General features: G+C 41.5%; 2 protein-coding genes across 6 annotated transcripts in view; one reads left to right on the forward strand and one right to left on the reverse strand.

The window, feature by feature from the left end:
• RBKS (ribokinase) overlaps nt 1-26126 on the forward strand; it is a 73854-nt gene that overhangs the window by 31123 nt on the left and 16605 nt on the right. For 4 of the 5 annotated variants that reach the window (XM_004268163.4, XM_033425188.2, XM_033425187.2 and 1 more), the window contains 2 exons: nt 4828-4919; nt 10070-10258. In XM_004268163.4, coding sequence (XP_004268211.1) covers nt 4828-4919; nt 10070-10258 — 281 coding nt within the window. Of the gene's footprint in view, nt 1-4827; nt 4920-10069; nt 10259-15177; nt 17070-26126 lie in introns of those variants that run through there. The other variant, XM_033425189.2, reaches the window with a different exon arrangement.
• Nucleotides 20799-26126, reverse strand: part of MRPL33 (mitochondrial ribosomal protein L33) — a 32534-nt gene continuing 27206 nt past the window's right edge. The window contains exon 5 of the mRNA XM_033425192.2: nt 20799-22949. Coding sequence (XP_033281083.1) covers nt 22850-22949 — 100 coding nt within the window. The 3' untranslated portion in view covers nt 20799-22849. The remainder of the gene's footprint in view (nt 22950-26126) is intronic.

Genomic DNA, 26126 nt, shown 5'->3' on the forward strand with positions numbered 1-26126 from the left:
AAATGACTTGGGAGCCCTCTACAGCCCCCTCCTCTCTAGGTCACAGTGGTGTGAGGTAGGCCCACGGCAGAGCTGGTGGTACAGCTGCTTGTGATGAAATTATGCCTGTTGGTTCTGGTCTTTATATCCATTTCAAAGCAAATGGGACATTACAGGAACAATTATAAATAATTGAGATTGTAAGATCGCCAAGATTAAACTCTAGGTAGGATACAAAATATCTTTTAATGACACTTTAGTCCTTTTCCATTTGGCAAACAGAATTTCTTGGCTGGCCACCTTGACTTTCACAATAACATGGTCCAGCACATAGCCCAAGCTTTGGGTGTTTTTGATGGTCAAGTCACAGAGAAGAACCTCTAGAGTGGGAGACTACCAAGCCAGTGTTTTGGGTAGCCCAACCTTCCTATGGTTTCTTTACTTAGGGTGATTTTCTTCCCCTGTTTCTCTGAGCTCGTTATTAGGGCCTTCTTAACTGTCCAGCCCCCTGCCCTCCATGGTGACATCATTAAGAGCTTCCACCTCATTTTCCTGTCTTTGCGCCTGTACAATTGCCTCCCTGGGCCTCACCAGTTCCTGACTGACATTATTGCACCAGCTATTGACATGCTGTTAAGACAACTGGGAGTTTAGTCCGTCATACATTGTAATGAATAATAATTACTGTTGGGTGCTGTCAGTCACCTCTGCAACTCCAAGTTACTCCATGGTACATCCTGTGTTCTCTAGTTTTGCATGGTTCCAGGATGACATCAGTTTTTTTTTTCATCTTGACTATTACAAATTTGCATTCTTCTTTGATGAACTACATCTACTAGTTCTTCACTTTTTTTTCATCATGGTAAAGTATTCATGCTTATTTATGGTAGCATGAGCCAAAGAGACTCCTTTCTTTATGGTATTTTCACTTTTCCCCTAAATTTAGTTATTAGACTCTAAGCCTATGTATCCAGTTTCTTTTGGTAAGAATGCTTTCCCTTGGTAAGATACAGGCAAATAAGATTTGCTTGATTTTTATACAGTATTTACAGTCAGATTAAATTGTAGAATTTCTCAATCCAGCAGTTGTTGCTTAAAATTCAATGTCACTGTTTCTTTAAAATTTGTTTTTGGGACTTCCCTGGTGATGCAGTGGTTAAGAATCCTCCTGCCAATGCAGGGGATACGGGTTCGAGCCCTGGTCCGGGAAGATCCCACATGCTATGGAGCAACTAAGCCCATGTGCCACAACTACTGAGCCTGCGCTCTAGAGCCAGCGAGCCACAACTACTGAGCCCACGTGCCACAACTACTGAAGCCCATGCACCAAGAGCCCATGCTCCTCAACAAGAGAAGCCACTGCAATGAGAAGCCTGTGCACCACAATGAGGAGTAGCCCCTGCTTGCCACAACTAGAGAAAGCCCGTGTGCAGCAACTAAGACCCAGCACAGCCAAAAATAAATAAATAAAATTTTTTTTTGTTTTTATTGTGAAAAATTTCAAGTATGGTAAACTCATATATACTCTCATTTAGCTTCAACAATTATCAACACTTGGCCAATCTTGTTTCATCTATACCCCAACTTATTACTCCCATCCCCCATTGCAACCTTGGATTATTTTGAAGCAAAACCCAGACATTACATCATTTCACTCACAGTGTACTCATTTTTTCCATTACATCATTTCACTCACAGTGTACTCATTTTTTCTTTTTTTTAATCTGTTATGTATCTATACACTAGCAATTCTTTTTTTTTAATTAATGAATTTATTTATTAATTTTTGGCTGCGTTGGGTCTTTGTTGCCGCACGCCGGCTTTCTCTAGTTGCAGCGAACGGGGGCTACTCTTTGTTGCGGTGCACAGGCTTCACATTGCGGTGGCTTCTCTTGTTGCGGAGCACAGGCTCTAAGCATGCGAGCTTCAGTAGTTGTGGCACACAGGCTTAGTTGCTCCGTGGCATGTGAGATCTTCCCGGACCAGGGATTGAACCCGTGTCCCCTGCATTGGCAGGCAGATTCTTAACCACTGTGCCACCAGGGAAGCCCATGTACTCGTTTTTTGATGTGAGATATTATATATATTTTAAGAATTATGTCTTTGCATGATGTATAGCAGTTAATCTGTGGTCAGATTTATTCTCAGCCTTTTGTAACTACGCACTTATTAGTTTAGTGAGTAACCTCTCAGACTTTTCTCTTCTATGTAAGTGTATAAATGTTAATACACATATAGTTATGTTTTATTTGTTTTGTTCAAAGTGAGGGAGATCCTACCATAGACTTTATTATAAAACTGCCTTTTTCACTTATAAATAAATTATAGAAGTCTTTATGTGGCAAAACAGAGATCTGCTTCATTCTTTTGAACAGCAGCAGGGCATTCCATTGGATGTATGTGTCATAATTTTTTATCAACTCTGATAGATACTTAGGTTTCTTTTGGTTTTTTTTCTGTTACAAGCAGAGCTGAATGAGCATCACTGTACTTCATCTTTGCAGGCCTGTGTATGTCTGTAGGACAGGGTTAGAAAAGGAATTGCTGGATCAAGGATCTTTTAGGATAAAATGGAACTTTTATAAGAAGAATGGCTCTACCCTATTGTTGCATACTGATAGCTTGCTCTAACTTGTGCTCAGAGCTGCTGAGTGCAGCTTTGAGGATCAGATTAGGTGAGCAATGGTGTTTCAATTTAATGCTTGAGGAAAATAGGGAACAACATATTTATTTTGAAAACCTAAAAAGTAAATGGGTGTCTTAGAATGCTGGGCAATGATGGCTTTTATGCATAATTGACATCTCTGAGACCTTGCAGGAGCGGGAAAACCAATGAGAGAGATTTTTGCCAGGCTAAAAACTCCATCAGAAGGCAGAAGAGATGGGTGGACAGGCGGGGGTGTTGGGCTATGGGTAAAGGACAATATAATAACAGTAATAATCCTTTATTTTTGTACAACACTTCATAGTTTACACAGGGCTCTTACATCCATGTTCTAATTTAAGCCTCACAATAACCCTGTGCAAGAATATGAGCAGCCAAAAATATACCATAGAATTTCTGTGGGTGGACATTCTGGATTCTAAAATAATGAAAATATGGGAATAGTGTTAGCCTATAAACCACTGGACGAGACCCACTGACTGAACCAAAATGTTAAGTAAGACCAAAGAAGGTGCAGCAGTAGATTAGCTAGCCTCCCCAGGCAGAAGTAGTGGACAGCTTCCACTAGTCACATGCTGATACACATCTCCCTAGGAATGTGGAATGCATCAGCACCAAACTAGCCATGGAAGAGCCACGTGGAGAACTTGTCAATGTGCATGCTCACTGACCTTACCCCCAGAGATGCTGATTCAGTGGGTTTGAGGTGGAGCCCAGAAGTCAGGCATCTTAAAAAGCTATCCTAGTGAGGCTGATATGCAGCCAAGTTGGTGAACCACTGTTGTAGAAGAGTCTCTGGGGACTGCAGCTAGAGAGTTTTACTCTATGAGTCTATAGTAAATTAAGGTTACTAAACACACATAAGTCAGTGGACCTGGGTAGAAGAAAGAAGACCAACCAATCTAGTTGGGTACTCTGGTGGATAAGTGTTTTGACATAGGGAGAGCTTCCTATGAATATAAGTTCTAAATACTTAAAAAAACAATTTACAAAGTTCCAGAACAAAGGCTGTTTTTAAATATTGTGAATTGCCATGGGGGCTTGTGTTGCTATGGACAAAGTCCTGGCCTAGAGAGGCAACCACTTTAGAAACGACCAAACCCTGGACTTAAAGCTGGAGGACCCTGGGTAGGGACCCAGCTTAACCATCTCCCAGTGTTAAGACCTTAGACTGACCTCATCTCTCTGAGGTTCACTTTCCTCCTCTGAAAAATGTACTTCTTCTAACACTGCAATGGCTGTGACATTCTTATTTTTCCTCTTTCTGCTGTCCCCATCCATCCTCCTCTTGTAGTCTGAGCTAGCTCTTAGCCTCTGATTAAATTTCTCCTCCTTTATCAACCTTTCCTTTACGTTCCCAGATTGCCCACAGAAGCCAAGACTATAAGCTTTTGTGTGAATGTGTATGTTTGCATGAGTAAGTGCAACATATTTGGAAGACATACATAGGTGTTCAAAACGTGGATATGTACATGAACTTCCTACTTACCATTCTTACCAGGAAATTTTTAAGCTCTTCATTGTTTCCTTTCTATCATCTCTTTTTTACTTTCCTGGAAAATGGATTTATGAACTAGCCTTGCATCTAAGCACTCACAGTAACCCACAAAAATGTTCACCAGCCTGCATGTTCACATTTATACATGTCCTTTCATGCCACAACATTCAAATTTTTTTAATGTTCTTGTTGTCCTTTGCCATAACTTTGTAATCACCTTAGTTGTAAATATTGATGCTTGCCCTTGAAGCTGAAATGTTGTAAAGTAAAAAGTAGAGCAAATGGACATAACAAGGAGTTGCTACTAGGCTATCACGGAGATTGAGGATCCAGACTTTTCTACATCTGTAACTAAGTTGATTTTTTTTTTTTTTTTTGCCGTACACGGGCCTCTCACTGTTGTGGCCTCTCCCGTTGCGGAGCACAGGCTCCAGACGCTCAGGCTCAGCGGCCATGGCTCACAGGCCCAGCCGCTCTGCGGCATGTGGGATCTTCCCGGACCGGGGCACGAACCCATGTCCCCTGCATCGGCAGGTGGACTCTCAACCACTGCGCCACCAGGGAAGCCCTGATTTTTAATCTAATGGGGAAAATGGTTGTACTTGGGGATTTCCCTTACTCAATGTCCATAAATGCACCATGTTAAAAACGATAACCACTGAACCCCTTTTTCACTCCTTTGTAGTAAAAACACTGTTCAACCCAGCGCCTGCCATTGCTGACCTAGACCCCCAGTTCTACACTCTCTCAGATGTGTTCTGCTGCAATGAAAGTGAGGTAAGGATGGAAGGTTTTGCTCATTCCTTGAGAAACCAAAAGACTCATGTACGTGGATAAAGCAAAGAATCAGGACTTACCTCATCAACTTGATTGCATGTGAATTCTTGGGCATAATGAAAACAGATTTTTTTTGGATGATTGGGATGTAGAAAAAAGGAAACTAGTGAGTCCTAGAAGAAAAAGGATTCCCTGAGTCATACCCATAATTGGGCATTTATCAAACCTCAGCTAATTTTAGTCCCCACCCTGCCCTCATACTATTAGTTTCTGTTTTCTTTTTTAATCATTCCATATTGTATGGACTAATTACTGTTAGTATTAGAGTTGCCAGAGATAGCAAACAAAAATACAGGATGCCCAGTTAAACTTGAATTTCAGGTAAATAAGGAATAATATACTAAACATACCATAAAATTATTTGTTGTTTATCTGAAAGTCAAGTATAACTGAGAGTCCTATGTTTTATCAAGCAGTGCTAACTAAGGTACAGCACTGGAGCATTTGCATTCTGTTGTGAAGACCCTGTGATTGCACTGGTGGACAGACAGAGGTTCTCCATTGATGCCATGGGAAGCCCTGGTGGCCACTCTGTTAGGAGAGCACCGTCTCAGTCCACCTGAGGGTCATAATGTATATATCTGCATAAAATCTCTATCAATATATTCATATCGTGCCATTCTAAAGCATTTTAGGAAGAAAATTTCAATATTTTCCCTCTTATAGGCCAAACAGTATTAGACCAGCACTCTCCTCCAACACTGGGAGGCAAGACATATTATACAATGCAACATACAGAGAAAGAAAGTTTATAATTAACGAACTATTAGTTTTTCATTTGGTGCAAAGGCTGAATGAAGGTTTCTAGGATTTCCTGACCTGCCTTTTTATTAACTTCATCTCTCAGAACATAAAGGAAATAAGAAAGAAGACTGCAACAAGGAAGCTAATTTTAAGAAGCCACAATAGGTTATGCAATATTTTTGAGCAACCACCATGGCCAGGCATTGTGCTAGGAAACAGGAATTGCTGGAGAGAGTGACCATTTCACAATAAGAAGTTAGATTACCCTCCATGCCAAACTGGCTTAGATTTCCCTGCTAGATACTTACAGAGCATCTCTAATGATTCTTCAGACACTCATCACAGCTTGGACTGCTTGTTCAATACCTCTGTCTTCTCCTGGGAAAGAACAGACATCTCTTATTCACTATTGTATCCCAATGGCTATCTATTGCTGTATAATAAATTACCCCCAAATCTAGTAGCTTACAACAACAGGAATTATTTATTGTCTGTCATGGTATCTGTGCATCAGGAATTGAGACAGGACACAGTATGGCTTGTTTCTCCTCTACGATATCTGGGGTCTCATCTGGAAGACTCAAAGACTGGAATCATCCGAACCTTCTTTCACTCACATGCCTGCTAGTTGATGCTGGCCATTGGCCAGAACACTTACACATGGCTTCTGCTTGTGGCCTGGGCTTCCTCACCATATGGAAGCTAGGTTCCAACAAGATACAGTCTCCTGAGAAGGGGTGAGGGAGAGAGAGCACAAGAGCCTGGCAGAAGACATGGTGGCTTTTATGACTTAGCTTTGGAAGTCACACAGCATCTCTTCTGGCCCACTCTATTGATTGACGTAGGAAAGTCCACCCTGGTACCCCACCTCTCAATAGAAGGTTGTCATTGTCACAGTGTGAAAAGAGCATGTATGATGTGATATATATTGATAGTTATCTTTAGAAATTATCATCTGTTATATTGTACTCTGCACAGAGTTGGCACGTAGTAAATGCTTATTGAATGAATGAATAAATGAATGAACTCTGGTCTTTAAGGAAACTGATCTCAAAGGGAACTCTATTCAATACTGTGTGATGACCTATATGGAAATAGAATCTAAAACATAGTGGATATATGTATATGTGTGGCTGATTCACTTTGCTGTACCGCAGAAACTAACACAGCATTGTGAATCAACTATACTCCAATAAAAATTAATTTTAAAAAACTTAATAGAAAAAAGAAAAATTTTTAAAGCTTAACATTCTCATAGATGACTTCTAATCATGATAACAATGTAAATTCATGCTTTAAGATATTCCCTCTGTGCCACACACAAACCATTGATATATAAATACTAAAAGAGACAATGAAAATATACTCACAAGCTCAAAAACAAGATAAATAACTCCACAGATCAGAAATGGAACAGAATCACAGAGATTCAGCCTTGGGTGTGCTGTACTCCAGTCCCAGAAGCTGGCATAGGTGTGTGGAAGTTTGCCTCCCATGGGTAATGGGCACTGAAAGTGTGCCACTCATGGGAGACTGGAGCAGTGCCCAGGCTAGAAACCAGAGATGCTGGGCTAAGGCTTCCCTGCTAAGGAAAAAGAGTGGAAGAAGCTGCTATGGCTGCTGCTTGAGGCTATAACATATAGAAAGCTCCCAACCTGCAGAGACAGGAGGACAGAGAGCCTGCCTCTGATCAGGAAGAAAACCAAGCCAACTGATGACTTAGTGACTGGATTGGCAGTTAGTGCCAGTACCCCCCAGAACAGGAACTCTCTGTTGCCGACCTAACACCTGGCTCTGGTTTAGAGACCCTTGGGGGCCTAGTGGATGCAGCTGTAAAACCACTAGAAAGGCAGGGATAAACCTGATTGGAGTGAAATGTGCAGACTCTCCAACTCACTGCGAGCAGAGTGAGCCTGCAGATGAAGTAATGTACTGCTGCTAGAGATCCAGCAAAATCAACAATCTGAAGAGAAATTTGCCCAAGATGAAATTCAAATAATAAAACAATGCAAAAAGACTTTAAAATAAGTATGATTAAGATTCTCATTCTTTAAAAAAGGAGAAGAAATTGTGAAAGAAAAACAGAATCAAAGCAACAGTCTGTGAATATGAAAACCAACCAATTAGAAGTCCTGATAATGAAAAAGTCATTGAAAAATTGTTAAAGCACTCATTAGAAAGATAAACATCAGACATGAACTGAAAGAGAATCTTGATCAATTCACCTGGAGGTAGAAAACTCAATTCACCTAGAAAATAGCATGGAAAGAAAAATAGTTTCAACTGTTAAAGAGGAAGTTAGCAGCTTGAGAGGCTTCAACATGTGTCAAATTGGAATGAAGGAAGAAGAGAACGGAGGGAACTGAAGAGAAGCTATGTTAGAGGAGAAACTGCAAGGTGTTTTCTAGAACTGAGAAAAGGCATGAGCTCTCAAAAGATCAGAAGTGTGTTAAAAGTACCGCATAAGATAAATAAATACAACTTTCTGCTAACATACATTTTAGTGGAACTGCATAAAATCAAGGGGTTTAATAAAGATAAAAATATTTTTACATAGCCAGAGGAAAAAGGATTACATGCTTGTAAAAGGGGAAAATGGAAAAAACCAAAGTGTCCATGAAAAAGAAAACAGATTTTGTTTAAACTGTAGCATATATCTGCAGTATGGAATACAGTGCAGTTTTTTTAGAAAGCTACATATATCAACACAAATTTTAAAATGTTAAGGTGAAAAGTACAATGCTAAATAATATATATGGAAGATATCATTTAACTTCTTTAAAGAAAACTATTGGAAGCAAATAAAGTAAAATTTAATAAAGTAAAATGTATTAAAGGTGGGTGGTAGGTACATGAGTGTTTGTGCATTATTTTTCATGTTCAAGATTTTTCATTAAAGAATAGCTGTTTAAAACGTTTTTAAAAACCAGAAGAAATTGATATTTCTGAAAATAAACTATCCAACTCAACACAAATATCCCAGTAATGAAGATCAATGCAAAACTTATAAAAAGAAAAAAGAAAGTGGCCTCACAGTATAACCCACACAGACTGAAAGAGAGGGTCTATGGAAAAGATGGTAAGGGCGGGGCTGGGGGGTACATGGTCAAGTTAACGAAACACATGCTCCTGGGAAGACTGACACCAAGAATGAGCAGACACTGTGGGATGATTTACAGGCACCAAGAAGGGTTAGTCTGGGCACATTCAGAGCAAGCACAGGAAGGGATATACCCATTCTTAGGAAGAGATAGTATGTGATTAAACTGTATTAGAGAAAAGACAAAATTTGGTTATAAGCTTTCTAAGTCAAAAAGTATCATATAATGCATCTAGTCCAGTGAATTTTCAGCTGCCAATCCCAGAACCATAAAGGTTCCCTAGGGATGCTGGGCGGGTACCTGGGGGATGAGGAAGCAGGGCTGCAGCCCCTCACCCCTACTTCATCCAGAGGATTTTTTATATTCTAGGAGGAAACTACTGATCCTGTCCAAGCCCTACATTTTACAGACTTTATGTGACTTGGGGAAGTTTCCAGAGTTAGTGAGTAGTGGAGGTCTCTGAACATCAGCACATTGCTTTTTCTGCTGTATATCAGAGCCTCTCCTACTCTGCTTCCATTTGCTCAAGCAAAACAAAAGAAATGAGTGGTCTGCAAACTAGTAATATGCAAAAGGCATTATGGCCCAAGAGAAGCCTAAAAGAATTTAAGTGTGAAATTTATGGGTATGATTTATACCAAAAATCATTGGCAGTGGCCCCTTCCTTTCTTCTTTTCCTCCCTCCTCACTTCCCTTATTTCTTTTGTAAAACTCTCTTTGTTCCTCCTTACTCTTTACTATGAAAATCATCACAAATAAGGAAAAGCTGAATGGGCAATACAGTGAATACTCATATCCTCTCCACCAAAAAAGTTGTTAACATTTTGCTGCACTGGCTTCCCCTCTCCCCTGTGTGTATTTATTTTTGTTTTGGTTGAATTATTTGAAAGTTGTAGGCATGATCCCTCACCCCTAAATACTTCAGCTTGCATCTCCTAAGAGGAACCACAATACCATTATCACACCTAGGAAAATTATCAGTAATTCTATACTGTCATCTGATATTCAGGCCACATTCAAATTTCCCCAGTTGTCCCAAGAATGTCTTTTATAGCTTTTTTGTTGTCATTGTTATTATTGTTTTATTTTATTTATTTTCCTGAGCCAGTATCTACCAAAGTTCCCCGCTGCATTGGTTGTTATGAAAAAGAAGGGAGACATCGCCTAGAAAAACAGATCTAATCTAGAAGCAGACCCAGTTACTTATTCTCACCACAGTTTCTTTTCTTTTTGTATGTATTTCAGGCTGAGATTCTGACCAGCCTTGAGGTCAGTAGCCCCTCGGATGCTGGGAAGGCTGCGTTGGTGCTCATGGAAAGGGGCTGCCAGGTTGTAATCATCACCTTAGGTGCTGAAGGATGTGTGATGATGTCACAGAAAGAACCTGTCCCAAAGCACATTCCCACAGAGAACGTCAAGGCTGTGGATACTACGGTAGGTTTTTCAATTTCAGAATCCTTTTGTCCCTTGAAAATCGTCATTTAGTAACTAAGATACTGTACCTGAATTTTTGGATCATGCGGTAGAGGCCCTTAGAGGTAATATGGGGGAAGCGGACAATCAGGCAGGAGAACTGTATCTTAACCTTTTCTAACCCACTGTAGGACTTTATACAAGTCACTTAACCTCTCTGAGTCAGTTTTCTCATCCATAAAATTAGAATATCAGTAAAATTATAACCATATTACCTATATTCATTCATTCATTAAATATTTATTAAATACCTATTATATGCCAGTCATATATTAGGTGCATATATATAGTGATGAACAAGACAAAGTCTCTGCCCTCATGGGGCCTAGATTTTAAACAATAAACACATCGCTGGGTCTTACAAGCCTCTTGTGTGGAATGAAATCACAAGGACCACTGGTTATTATATTGTAGTAATAATAGCATTACTACTACTACACAGTGCTTACTGTGTCTCTTTCACATACCTCTCATTTAATCTTTACAACAACCATATGAGGCAGGTACTATTATTATCCTCATTTTACAGATTTAGAAACTTGCTCTAGATCCTAATGTAAGGAAGTAGCAGAGCTGGAGGTTCAAAACTAAGACACTTGTGTGAGGTGCTATGTTAAGGACAAGCAGGTTAAGTGGACAAGTCACGGCTACAGAGCAGGGATGAAAAGGAAACAAGTTAGAAAAAGGCTCAGGGTTCCTCTAAAGCTGGGGAAGTAAAAATTATTTGCTTATGGTAGACTAGAAAAGTAAGTAAACATCAAGGACAAGAAATTAGAGTTGAGGAAGAATAAAAATTTTAGGGTTTTTACCTATAAGAAACTGACATATTATTATTTATAAAATATGTTTATTTCTTTGCTTAGAAAAGACTTTAAAATGTGGGTCATTTATCAAAAAAAGAAGCCTAAGGGCATCTGATGAAGTTTTAGTTAAGAATATGCATTGAAATAGATAAATGCAAAGAATGCTTTATTACATGAAATTACATCCTGATTGCCTTTGTGTGTGTGTGTGTGTGTGTGTGTCTTTTTTTTTTTAAGTTACTTACTTATTTATTTTGGCTGCGTTGGGTCTCCATTGCTGCATGCAGGCTTACCCTAGTTGAGGCGAGCGGGGGGCTACTCTTCGTTGCAGTGCGTGGGCTTCTTGCTGCGGTGGCTTCTCTTGTTGTGAAGCACGCGCTCGAGGCGCATGGGCTTCAGTAGTTGTGGCACACAGGTTTAGTTGCTCCATGGCATATGGGATCTTCCCGGCCCGGGGCTCGAACATGTGTTCCTGCATTGGCAGGCAGATTCTTAACCACTGCACCACCAGGGAAGCCCCTGATTGCCTTTTAAAATGTGTTTTATCAGGAATTTGATAAATTATACTTGGCGATGTTATTCTCATATTTATTTATTTCTGAAACCATTAGTTTTTCTGTTTTGTCAAGGACAGTAACCTGAATTTGAGAGATTCCTTATTAGTTCTGAAGTCAATCCTGCATTAGACTAAAACTATTCCAGGTCCTGAACTAAAGCAGAAGAGTTTGTTCTTCTTTTGCTAAAAATAAAACGAAGGGTCCTCATGAAGCTATTGGACCTCTGTGACTGCCCAGAAGTGGCTCAGCCTCTGCTTTCAAAGTCTGTGTCAGTCACGACTCCTTTTGCTCATAAGCACCAGGAACACAACTCAAACGGCTTACACAGAACAAGGGATTTATTTGGTGCACATAAGTGGAAGGTTCGAAGGTACGGCAGAATGCAGAAGCTAAACCGTGTCATGAAGACTCACTTGCTCACGCTCTCTCTGTCAGCTCTGCTTGCCTTTTGGTGGGCTTTGAGCTCAGACAGGTGCCCTCCAGGTGGTGGTCCCTGGCAGCACCCTACTCACACTGTGCCTCACATCATGCCCCCATCCCCAGTGTCAAATAAATATCAAAGAACTCTCATAAGAGGATGGGAAATGGATACTGATCAGAGTAAAACCACCCATGCCCACCACAGAACACTCATGTAGAAACGCACTGCTTGGGCATAGGATTAAATGATGGAGAAACTGGCCTTGGAACTGTTCAAATTTGAATCAGTAGTAATAATCCTCAGTAATTTCATGTTGAAGGATTGGATTTCACAGATCATGATGGATTATAACTTTGAGCATCTTATGTACAGCGATGTGCACCAAGGAGGTTTTCACACTTTGCTGATACAGTTTTGTGCTCTTTCATTTGGTTCCTTAGCACTTGCAGTTAATTTCTAGGTTTCAGGAAAGGTGAAACACAGTGAGAGTTCAGAGAGAACAGATTGCTTAATGCTTGGAGGCAGGAGAGAGAAAATGGGATCGGGAAGATCAGGACGCTGGATCGGGATCAGCAGGTTTTTTCTGTAAAGGGCCAGATGGTAAAGTTTTAGGCTTTACAGGCCATATGCATACATGCTCTGCTACAAATACTCAGCTCTACCGTGGTAGCATGAAAGCATCCACAAACAATTTTGTATGCTATTGAAATTAAGTTAGTATTAATCTAAACTAGATTAAGGTGTTAATTGGAATCACCAGTGCAATCACTAAGAAAAGAACCAAAAAAAAAAAACACCTAAAAGAAACAAGACGATTAAAATGGTACACTAGAAAATATTTAACAAAAACAAGACGGTAATGGAGGAATAGAGGAATAAAGAAGCTACTGGAAGATATGCTATTGTAAGCTGGGATAAAACTAAGACAGGAAGATATGAGATCCAGGAAACAGGTGATGCAACTTAAGAGAGAAGTCAGTGACGATGAAGGAAAGTTCCAGGACAATACCTACGCAGGAAGCCCGTGCCCCGTCAGTTCAGAGTAGAGCAGGAGCATGGCGGGCTCTGGAAGGAACGTCTCCTGGAAACAAAAAAGAAAAAAGGAAAAAGAAAGCAATAGTGGAATATCCAGATATCCAGTGTGTTTGAATATGCACAAAGATTTTTAGCTCTTGTAGAATTTGAGGAGGAAGTAGTAATTAATATGTAGAAAACTGAGGAAATTTTTTAAAAAAGCAAATTTTTTCCTCTAGGTCATCTGGAATCTAAGGGGAAAAGGTATGGTTAAGTAAATATAAATTTTGTACACCACATGGCTATGAATGCATAGTCATAACAATGTAAGTGCCAATTATTGATTTAACCAAAAATAGAGATTATAATCATACTGTGAAAATGGAAAGATAAAGTGAGTGTGTATTTGTGTGCACATAGGGGAAGATAAGAGAATTAAATGCTCATCTTCCATTGTTGGAATTCAAGAGATAATACCTAAAACAGATTTTTTTAAAAGACAACAGTATAAGCATACTACCAGAAATAGAAGATAAAATCAGAAGAAACCAGTAAAAGAATTTAAAGTATTTGCCTCATAGAAATAGGAGTGGAGAGGGATGGGCCATTTACACTTTAAGCTTTGTCTTTTTAAACTATGAATACAGATGGCTTCGATTTTTTTTTTTTAAGGCAAAACACAATGAGATACCAGTTCACACCCACTAGAATGGCTATAATCAAAAACAGATACTGTTGACTAGGATGTGGAGAAATCAGAACCCTCAAACACTGCTGATAGGAATGTAAGATGGTACAGCCACTTTGGAAAATGCTCTGGAAGTGCTTCAAAAAGTTAAATTTAGAGTTACAACAGACTCAGCGCTTCTACTTCCAGGTATATAGCCAAGAGAAATTAAAAAAACATATGTTACGCAAAACCTTATACACAAATGTTCACACAGCATTATTCATAATAGCCCCAAATTGAAAACAAACCAAATTTTCATCAACAGATAAATGGAGAAACAAATTGTGGTATATACATATGATAGAACATTATTCAGCCATAAAAAGGAATACTGATACATGATACGGCATGGATGAACATCCAAAACATTACACTAGGTGAAAGAAGTCGGATATAAAAGGCCACATACTGTATGCTTCCATTTATATGAAATATCCAGAGTAGGTAAATCTATCGAAACAGAAAGTAAATTGACAGCAGAGGCTGGAGAGAGGGTAGAATGAGGAGTGACTGCTGATGTACACAGGGTTCCTCTTTGGGCTGATGAAAATGTCCTAGAATTAGACAGTTGTGATGGTTGTACAACCTTGTAGATATACTCAGAACCACTGAATTGTGCACTTTTTTAAGGGTGAATTTTAGGGTATGTGTATGATATCTCAATTGAGAAGACAAAGGACAAACAAAAAGAACAAAAAGGCATTTCACTAATGAGTGGATACTCTCTAGATAAAGAATCTTCTACTTAATTGCTGTACTGAATCTACTGACTGGGCGCTTAACATCCCCCCAGTGGAAGCGAGGTGACACAGGAAACAAGGGTAGTTATTTTCTGGGTGTAGTCTCCCTCAGCTTTTTCATGCTGTCTTTCTCCTCTCATCCAGCACTCATTATTAAAATTCTTGCCTGTCCTGCACACAACTGTTCAGCTTCTTCATAAGTCTGGTAAAGAGGAGCTAATTCACCTGGTGAGTGAGGAACTCCCAGGGAGGCATTTTCTTCTCAACAGATGGGCTCCTTCCCTTTCCTGTCAGGAGGGTGTCACTTGCTCTCAGGCAGTTTGTAACCTTCTCTCTTTTCTCCTCCTCATCCCTTATGATGTTACACCTTCACAAAACAATCCTGCTGTGCAACCTAAATATAGCCAGTTTTTATTTGCCAATCATACTGGCATGGATGGTGGAAACCTCTTTAGTTAGTTGGCATGTTGTCCACTGGAGACAGCCTGCCCTAGCGGGAGCCATCGCCTCCTCTACGCTGTGCCTCTGCAGACTGCTATATCCAGTTTTGCCTCAGTGTTAATAGTTGGATATATCGCCTCTATTTTTACATCTGTTTTTCCCCTTGTACTAAAGTGAGATGGTGGCAGTAGCTGCAGATGTCCTCGGCTCAGTTTGGAAGACATGACAGATGTGTCTCTTCTCCCATCTCTGGCGCTCATGTCCTCACTCAAGTCCTTGCAACCTGAAGGTCAGGGGCTTTGCCTTCTTGTGTCCATGACTGCACTGAATATTCGCTCCATAGTCAGAGTTACACACATATAAGCATGGTGACACTTTAGGATTACTGTGATAGTGTGATATATTGTAACCTTAATTATCCTTGGCCTATAAGCTCTGTAAAATTCCTGATTTATAAATTTCCTCATGTAAATGGTTAAGTCCTAAAGTCTACACTGACACTCTTAATTTCAAGAATTCAGCCCCTAAGCTAAATCTGTCTTCTCAAGAATCACTCACTTTGTAATAAATCATCATAATTCAGGATATGTAAAGCCAGAGTAATCAAAGGCAAGGGGCAGGGGGGACTCATTGTCCCTATTTTTTATTCCTCTTTCTTTCTATCCATTGCATTTGAGTCGTGTAGTATTCACGGTTATTGGTGAGGCATGAGGCAGCATCAGCCCAGCTGCATGGATGTCCCCAAGGGACAACTTGGGGCTGGAGAAGCAGCTCCAAACTAGAGACTGCACCAGTAGGAAGTGGAATCATTTCAGTCCCAGTTGGCGTGGAAGCACTCATGAGGGCAGGGTGATTGCTGGGGCTGGTGGATTACCCACAGTTTTCCAAGGTAACTCCTCCTTGGTGTATTCCCCCCATCCTGGGGTCTGGCCTTCTGCCATCCAGGCTGCTCACAAGCATAGGCTCCCATTAATCCACTTCTGAGGTACCATCCAGAATGACAGTTCAGTCATCCAACATCCGAAGTGCCATTATTTCCATCTTGGTGTGACCTTCCCCCCAGCCTACACCCTCTTCCCATCCCCAGCCACCTGGCCACTGGAAAGCCAAACTAATTTTGTCAGATGTAAGTAGAACGATTGAATTTAGGTGCTCTCAAAAGATGTTTCTCAACTCCGGCAAACTCAGACACTGTTTCCTGCTGAGCCACAGTCTTGCTGAGAGGACTGAGTACTCACCAGGTCTCCCATGGCACTGCCAGAGGTAGTCTTTGTGACGCTCCTTAAACTGTGGTTCCCCAGCAAACCATTCTTTCTTTCTCCCACCTCCTTCTTTCTGATCAACATGTACATTCCTTGCATTTGTTAATAATTGGTGGAGTTGCTGAGGGGACTTTGTAGCTCAGTAGCCATTTTGTCCTTGAATAGAGATTTTGCACATTTCTGTCCAGAAGCTTCTGTTATAGCCAAAATGTTTGAGTGCCCCTCACTGTTGATTGCCAATACTTCAGAAAGGGTTGGGCCATAAAATACAGTGGGTAAAGAATGATAGAATCTTCGGTGCTAAAGAGGTAACTATAAAATAATAAGACTAACTGTATCTCCATATCAATTTATTATCCAAGAAGTGACTGTTGTTTCCTTCAAATTTTGACTTAGGAGAATTAAGTATATACTGATACTGCCAATACTCAAAGTACCTTGCGAAATGCTCTTTTAGAATTGCTTTGAGAGCCTTCATCACCTTTACCCCACCAGTCACTCTATTATTTTTTTTACTTTCTACTCATGAAATTAATACATGGTTAGTGTTCAAGAGGAGAAAAGAGCAGACAACACAGAAAGGTATAAAAAAGTCCGGGGCCTCCCTGGTGGCACAGTGGTTGAGAGTCCGCCTGCCGATGCAGGGGACGCAGGTTCGTGCCTCGGTCCGGGAAGATCCCACATGCCGCGGAGCAGCTGGGCCCGTGAGCCATGGCCGCTGAGCCTGCACGTCTGGAGCCTGTGCTCCGCAACGGGAGAGGCCACAACAGTGAGAGGCCCATGTACCGCAAAAAAAAAAAAGGTCAGATATTCATGATCCTATCACTTAGATGTAACCACTGTTAACATTTTAGTGTAAATCCACCTAGATTTTTCTATGCATAATTTTGAATATCTGTACTTTGGAATATCTGTTAACAGCAAACTTGAATATTTGCAACAGCAGAGGATTAATGTGTGTCATTATGGGAAGGCTCTACATCCCCAAAAATAAATGAAACATTTCCTTAGAATAAAGTAAGTAGGCAATTCACTGAAGAAGAAATACGAAAGATAAAGAAATGAGACACTGTTCAACCCTACAAGAAATTAGGAATATGCAAATCAAAATAACAGTGAGATTCCCTTCATTGCCCATCAGGTCAACAAAAAATAAAGACTGATAATGTCAAAGTCCAAACAAATTGGAAAAACACATGCTCTCATATAGTTCTGGTGGGAGTATAAATTCATAGAATGTTTTTGGAAGGTAATTTGACAATACCAATTTTTAAAATACGTTTTCCCTTTGACCCAGTATATCTCTTTCTAAGAATCTGTCCTATAGAAGTGTTCACATATATAAATATTTGTACAAGAATGTTTATTTCAGCTTTGTTTGTAATAACCAAAAAATCGATTAGACAGGTCTACATAATCATCAGTAGGAGAAGGTCAAATGATAATAGTATGGTACCATTGATTTAAAAATAAAATAAAATAAGCCTAGCTATCTGTAAGTAAAAGTATAATTTAAAATCCAAAACAAACAAAACCACCAAACTTTCCCATTACTCATGGGAAGGGGAACAGGATGGGGGATAGGAAAGTGTTGAAAAGGAGGACCTCTGCATTCTGCTCCATATTCTTCTGAATTGTTTGCATTTTTCCATAAACCTGTATTTTTCACGTATTACTTTGAAATTTGGAGTAAAGATGATTTGGGGACATAGCAAAAAACTATTTGGAGCCACATCTAGCAAGTAAGATAGGTGATATCCTTTCTCAAAGGGCAAACTGGGCATTATTTTCACAAAGGAGCCAAATTAGCCACTGTTCACTCTTGATCTCATAAAGAACCTCTCAAGCTTTCCCAAACCTCTATATGTGGAGGCTGAGTAGCCCTTTGACTTAGGATGACCTCTGAATGGAGAGTCCTGATGCCAAAGAAATAGATCCACATGGCTTTCAGATCCACAGCACTTCAGCCTCTGTAAATCTGGATATTTCACTACACACTTTTGACAGTTTTTTTCTTAATCTTTCTAAAGAAAAAATTTCCCTCAAAAACATGTTATTTTATACAGTTTCCTTTGGAAATATCAGAATAAATGTCAAAGCTGCACTGTTTCTGTTCATCACTCAAATGCACGGCAGGTCTTCAGAGAAACTTCACTCACGTTCAAGTTTTCTTTCTGAATGAGTCTGTTGATATATCTCGGTTTAACTCTTAAACCCTCATTCTCTCAACTGATAACAGAATGAATGATCTAGACTTTGGCTTTGCCACATTTCTTGGTCTTTGGCTAATGAATGACCTGGAGGAGCTATAAAAGGGGCCAGGCTGTAGGAGATGCCTCATGTTGAGGTACTTAATATTTCATGTACTTCATCGTACATATACCTCTGATTTGAAACAGACCTGAATGGAAGGGCTCATGAGGGATGGAGGAACATATGTAACACAAGCCCTTGGACTGAATTGTGCTCCCCCTAAAAGTTATATGTTGAAGCCCTAACCCCCAAAGTTACTGTATTTGGAGATAGGACCTATAAGGAGGTAATTAAGATTAAATGAGGTTATAAGGGTGAAGCCCTGATCCCAATAGGATTAGCGTCCTTATAAGAAGAGACAGCAGAGAGTTCAGTCTCTCTGTATGTGCATTCAAAAAGTTCATGGGAGCACATAGCAAGGCGGTGGCCTCCTGCAAGCCAGGAGAAGAGGCCTCAGAATGAAACTTATCTTGCCAGCACCTCGATCTTGGACTTCTAGCCTCCAGAACTGTGAGGAATACATTTCTGTTGTTTAAGCCACCTAGTCTGTGGTATTTTGTTATGGTGGCCCAAGTAGACTAACATATGCAAGAAAGCAAATCAGCATGCTTCAGAAGTGACCTAAAGTGAATGCTGGAAAATCAGCTGTTCTGTGAGAAAATAAGCTGAGGCAAACTAACAGGATCAGCCTAAATCACCTTTTTAGTGAAATATCTCAAGAGTTTTTCGTATGGTTCAACTGTAATCATTGGTTCTGGTGGCTAAGGGCAGATGATGTCCTGGGTTCTAATCCTGATTTAACTAATAACTAGCAGACAGTTTGGGGCAAATGACTCATTATGTCTGGGGCTCAGGTTGTGCATCCAAACATGATGTGTCTGGAGTGGGTGATCTCTGAGTCGTCTTCAACCTCTGAAATTCCTTGATTCTTACAGATTCTTGGGGACATAAGGATCCTTTGGCTAATAATGAAAAGCAGGGCACTACTCTAGGCCAGGCATTGTGCTGGACTCTTTATGCATTTTCTCACACACTCAGAACAACCCTGCAAGACAGGCTAATGCCCACTTTACAGAGGAGGAAGTTATACCCCCAAAGGTAAACAACCTGCCCAGAGTCATCCAGCTGGTAAATCGGCAGAGCCAGGAATTGGTTCTAGGTCTGTCTGCCTGTCTGCCTGACCCTGACATCCGTGTCCTCCTTACCACACCCTCTTGATTTGGTAGCAGTCTGCCTAGCGTCCAGTCTCTTCTATTTGGCATTCCAGCACTGACTCCTTGCCACTTGTCATGCTATAGGCTTCTGTAAGTTGCTCCATTTCTCTAGATTTTCAGAAGCTTCCACTCTTGCTTTGTGCAGTACAGTGCAGCCTCACTTAAATGCAGTAACTCATATATAGTCTAAGAACAGTGCCTGGCTCATGTAAGCACTCAGTACATCTTAGCACTCATTAGTAGGTCCCCATGTGCCTAAATGTTCACTTTACCTGGATATCTGTGGGGAGGTGGGGTGGTGGCATAACCAGGTAGCACGTACCAGGAGCTTGCACTACTCACCATCACACAGGGTGGATATGACCTTGGCTCTGTACATTACTGGAGAGAAACCCAGGTCCCACTGCCATTCAACTCCAGCACCTTCCTGTACAGGGCAAGGAGCAGGACTGCACGGGTGGCAATGTGGCGGGATGGTGCCAGGCCAGATACCAAAGGTTCAGGCACAGATCACTTCATTCATTCTTGTCTTTGAATGATCAAGGAAGAGAGGTGCACCACTCCTAGAGTCTGTAACAAAAATATCTTTTCATTAAACTTCTTTAAGTAAGGGTCTGAACCGCTAACTAGAGAGGCTAAGGAAAATGTAATTCTTCTTTTTTTGATCTTCCCAAACTAGTTCTCCAGTTTAAGGAAAGAAAAAACACTACTCTTTCGCTGCCTAGCAAACTCCTACCCATCCTCAAGGTCCAGCTCAGAGAGTTATTTTTGGGCAACCCCAATGCTTAATACAGTGCTTGGCATATAATAACAGGTCCTCCTGAAATAACGAAGAGTTCCAGTTCCTTCTGGGAAAATAACTAGTATGTGTGTTACAGTCACTTAGCCTCACTGAGCTCCAGTGTTCTCAGGGCACTAGAAGATCTACAGGATTCCTTATAGTCCTTCAGTGCCACACTGAATGTGCCAAGGGAAACAATCAATCTCAGATACAAATGCTCTTTTTTAATGATTTGCAAACAAAATAATTACCCAGTTTCCCATTTTTTTTTACAGTTGTTCACAGTATTTTTATTTGTAATATTTACAAATAGTTAATTTGTAAAACAAAAAATAACCTAAATGTCCATCCAAGTGAATGGATAAAACAATTGTGCTATGTCCGTACAATGGAACACTACTCAACAATAAAAAGGAATTAACTATTTATACAGCAATAAAATAGATGAATTCAAAATAATTACACCGAGCAGAAGAAGCCAGACAATAAAGAGTACGTATATCATGATTCCATTTATATAAAAGTCTAGGAAACACAAATTTATCTATAATGAACAGAAGCAAGCCAGTGACTGCCTAGGGACAGAGCAGGATTGGGGGAGGAAGCTTTGGATTACAAAGGGTCACATAGGCACTTTTACCCAGTTTCCCATTTTAAAACATATCCTAGGATTGTTTTCCCTGGAGTCATAGAAAGGCGAGGCCAGAAAAAAAAGAAAAGAAAACTTACAGAGGGTAAATGACACCTCTGAAATTGGCATCATAGAATAAAGAAAATCCATATCCAAATGAGGCTCTGAAATAGCCGTCTTTTTTTTTTTTTTTTTTGGCTGCATTGGGTCTTCGTTGCTGCACATGGGCTTTCTCTAGTTGTGGCGAGCAGGGGTACTCTTTATTGCAGTGCATGGGCTTCTCATTGCAGTGGCTTCTCTTGTTGCCGAGCACAGGCTCTAGGTGCACAGGCTTCAGTAGTTGTGGCACGCGGGCTCAGTAGTTGTGGCTCGTGGGCTCTAGAGCGCAGGCTCAGTAGTTGTGGCGCACGGGCTTAGTTGCTCCGCGGCATGTGGGATCTTCCCGGACCAGGGCTCGAACCCGTGTCCCCTGCATTGGCAGGCGGATTCTTAACCACTGCACCACCAGGGAAGCCCTGAAATAGCCATCTAAAACTTAGGAATGATACCAATAAATGGGCATGATGTCTGTGCAAGGTCTGCTGACTCTGGCTGCCAGAAAGGATGACGATGACAAAAAGAAGTTCACTGACTATCAAAATAAAAAAAAAAAAAAAAGGACAGAGGACAAGGTAATTGCTAAAGAGACTGATCGACAAGGCACAAGACATCTGTCATGCCGGGGGGCATATTAACTCTATTACATTACTTCCACATCAGCAGATCACCTCAATTACCAGCTAATCAGGCAGAATTAAACATTTTAAATTATCTTTCTTAATCCTGCATGTGATTATTTGAAAACCCAGGGCTCTAAAAATCTAATTGTAACTGCTTACCAGAAATGTCATCTTCACTTTGAGGAACTGAAGCAGGGCCAGATACAAGACTGTTTTTTTTTCCGTTTTCCTAAAGTACTGTCCCATGGCCAGAACTGGACTTGCATGTATATCTGCCTAGTGCCGGGCATATTAGGGGCTCCCAAGGGGACCTGGCCCTGCTTCAGAACTCATAATGGCCAGAGACCAAAAGAAGAGCAATGGGAGGGGAGAAGGGGGGCGTGTGGGTGGAGGGAGGATGGAGAGGAAAAAACAACTGTTAAAACCTTAGCTAGAGACCTCCCTGGTGGCGCAGTAAAGAATCCGCCTGCCAATGCAGGGGACTCAGGTTCGAGCCCTGCTCCAGGAAGATTCCCACATGCTGTGGAGCAGCTATGTTCGTGTGCCACAACTACTGAGCCTGCACTCTAGAGCCCACGAGCCACAACTACTGAGCCCGTGTGCCTAGAGCCCGTGCTCCATGGCAAGAGAAGGCACTGCAATGAGAAGCCCACACACTGCAATTAAGAGTAGCCCCCGCTTGCTGCAACTAGAGGAAGTTCACGCGCAGCAACAAAGACCCAACGCAGCCAAAAAAAAAACCTTAGCAAACGTCAGGAGAGCAAAATCTAGATTTAGAATGTTCTGTAGGCCTAGAAGGCACAGGAAACAGTCCCTCTCCCAGTAAGAAGGGATGGTATGAGGTTGTGGGAGATTGCTTACCCATCTACAGTTAAGACTTCTGAGCTTCCTACGCTTAAGCTCCTCTTCTTCCCACTCCTTCAGTGTCCTGGACATCAGTGTGATGACATGGCAGTGAGCTGGTAGTCTACTCCTTGCCCATCTTCCTAGGATGCTGCAATAGTGTCCTCAGGAGCAGAGCTGCCAGGACTGTACTGTAGGTCTCCTAAGTGGTTTCCATTGCATGAAGATGGTTCTTGGGTAGGCCTAGAATTATATGGAGGTGAAAAAACGTTTGGAGCCAAAGTGTAGAGCCCCGTGAGTTAGAGCCTTGCCCGCTGCCCTCAGTGCCCATTGCTGCTGATAGAGGTGGACAAGGAAGTGAGAAAACAGCTGTGTGGGTCATAGCTTGCTGAACATCTGCCTGCCCTTTGCGTGAAAGTATGAGTATGTGTGTGTTAGGTTAGTGGTGTGTGTACTTTGTGTATTTTCAATGTGGATAATGTGTGCTCCATGTGAATGATCTATGAGTGGCATGAATGCCGTGTGTTCGTGTGTGCATATGTGGGTGAGTAAATGTACAACAGGGGGACAGAGTTTAAAGGGCTAACTAGTCACTCTCACTTTCCTCCTCCTACTTGCATTCCTTTAAAATCTACAGGAGGGTGCCATATGATGGGACAACCCCTGAAAAAGCTATGTGATTTGGGACCAGAAGTTAGGTGAAGTACATCTTCCTAAAAGATCCTCTAAAAACAGGAAGTTTGGGGCTTCCCTGGTGGCACAGTGGTTGAGAGTCCACCTGCCGATGCAGGGGACACGGGTTCGTGCCCTGGTCCAGGAGGATCCCACATGCCGCGGAGCGGCTAGGCCCGTGAGCCATGGCCGCTGAGCCTGCGCATCCAGAGCCTGTGCTCCGTAACGGGAGAGGCCACAGCAGTGAGAGGCCCGCATACCGCAAAAAAAAAAAAAAAAAAAAAAAAAAAAAAAAAAAAAAAACCAGGAAGTTTTATATCCTTTTCCATCCTTGGTCAAAACAAACCAAAACTGGGAAAAGGAAGATCATGGTTACATTTGCTAGATGACTTCCCTATGACTGTCCTGTTCCCAGTTAGGAAAATCCTCTTTACTGAGACTTCAACTTTTAGGTTTAGCATGTGGGAATGTAATTAGAAACACGTTTGGACAGAAGAATAGTAATATTTTGTAAGAATTTCTCTTGATCTTTGCCATTCTGAAGTTTTACTGCAGTGAATTCAGATCTGAATTTATTCTTATTTATACTGCTCATGACTCTTTCTTCCTCTTGAATCTCAGTATTTGTGTTTTTCATCAATTCTGAAAAATCCTCAACCATTCTCTCTTTTATTACTACCTCTCCTCTATTTTCTCAATCCTCTCCTTCTGGAACTCCTATAAGGTGTATTTTAGACCTTCTGTTTTCCATATCTTATATCTTTTAAAATTACTAGAGGGGCTTCCCTGGTGGCACAATGGTTAAGAATCCACCTGCCAGTGCAGGGGACAAGGGTTCGAGCCCTGGTCTGGGAAGATCCCACATGCTGTGGAGCAACTAAGCCCATGCACCACAACTACTGAGTCTGTGCTCTAGAGCCCATGAGCCACAACTACTGAGCCCGTGAGCCACAACTACTGAGCCCGCGTGCCGCAACTACTGAGCCCGCGTGCCACAACTACTGACACCCGCGCACCTAAGAGCCTGTGCTCTGCAACAAGAGAAGCCACCACAATGAGAAGCCTGTGCACTACAACAAAGAGTAGCTCCTACTCGCTGCAACCAGAGAAAGCCCGCGCACAGCAATGAAGACCCAATGCAGCCAAAAATAAATAAATGTATAAATGTATTTTTTTTTTAAAAACTACTAGAGAGAGAAGCCTAAATAGGGTTTCTTCATAGTCAGGATCCTGGGGCTGCCTGGCACTTTATTCTTGTAGTTCCAGGGCTGATGAAGCAAAAGTGCCCTCTAGAACTGAAAACAGTTCTTTAAGAAATGGAAAAGACTCCTGTGGAAAATTATGGCAAAAGGGGTGAGGGGCACCCCACTGTGCACTCATTTCTTCACACTTGACCTGAATTTTCTGCGTGGTAGGGACATGCTGGTGTGATAAGACAGACCCTGGCCCCAAAGAGCTTCCGTCTAGAAGGGTATGTAGCCCACACAGAATGAGAAGTGCCGTGACAGGGATGCTCCCGAGGAGCAGCTGAGGGGTCCACCTGGCCCGAGGAGCCCAGCAGACCTGCTTCGAGGGCCAGGGAAGGAGATGAGCTGAAGGCTGTCTTCCCCTTAGTGAAGAGTAACCCAGGCAGAGGCAGGAGCTCATGAAAAGGCCAGAGGCAAGACAGCAGGTCATGTTTGTACCTTTTCAATTAGTTCTGATTGGAAAGAGCTTAGAGTACGGGAAGAGTGGGAAAGGATGAGGTACAGCTGGAACAGGGATGGGTCGTGAAGGGCTTCGTTTGCCACTCCTGGGAATTTGCACTTTCTCCTGCGGGCAGTGGGGAGCCACTGATAAGAGGTTAAGCAAGGGACAGATTTGATCAGATCTATACTTTATAAAAGATTAACATGGCTGCTGTGTGAAGAATAAATTGGAGATCATAATACTGGAGGCAGGAAGAACCATCCAGAGACTGTTACATTGAAACAGATAGCTAGTGGGAAGCAGCCAAATAGCACAGGGAGATCAGCTCCGTGTTCTGTGACCACCTAGAGGGGTGGGATAGGGAGACGCAAGAGGGAGGGGATATGGGGACATATGTATATGTATAACTGATTCACTTTGTTATACAGCAGAAACTAACACACCATTGTAAAGCAATTATACTCCAATAAAGATGTTAAAAAAAAAAAAGATGTTACATTGATCTGAGAGATTATGGCAGCCTGGACTGGGAATGTGGCAACAGGGATGTGGAGAAGTGGCTTTAAGAATTCTTAAGAATTCAGAAGACACCCCACCCCACCCCCACCAAAATAAAAGAATTCAGGACATAATGGCAGTCCATTTCCTTTTTTAAAAAATTGGCGGGGGAGCCTAAGTTAGATGCTTATTTCATAGTCAAAACAAATAGCTCATTCTATCAGTCTCCATGGTTTTCAGCATCTTTTTGAGCCCTGACTCACCTAAGAGCTAAGACCTACTCCCATTAGAAACAGTTCACATCATCAGTTATTCTCTGCAGGTGGAACAGGAAGATGCCTGTGTAATTTACAAAAAAGAAAATGAAATGAAATACCCTCATGATTCCTATGTGCCCTTCTATTGGGCATGCCGGGCTGCCTGCCACCATTTGGGGGAAGCACTGATCTATGCAACAGAGAAACATCTGGAGCAGAAACTTACCCCTCATGTAAAGTAAATAACATTTGAAGGAAACTCTTTTGCAACATAGCGCTAGTTCAGATATCTCGCCCTACCACC

Source organism: Orcinus orca, chromosome 13 (genome assembly GCF_937001465.1).
Source record: "Orcinus orca chromosome 13, mOrcOrc1.1, whole genome shotgun sequence".
NCBI lineage: Eukaryota > Metazoa > Chordata > Mammalia > Artiodactyla > Delphinidae > Orcinus > Orcinus orca.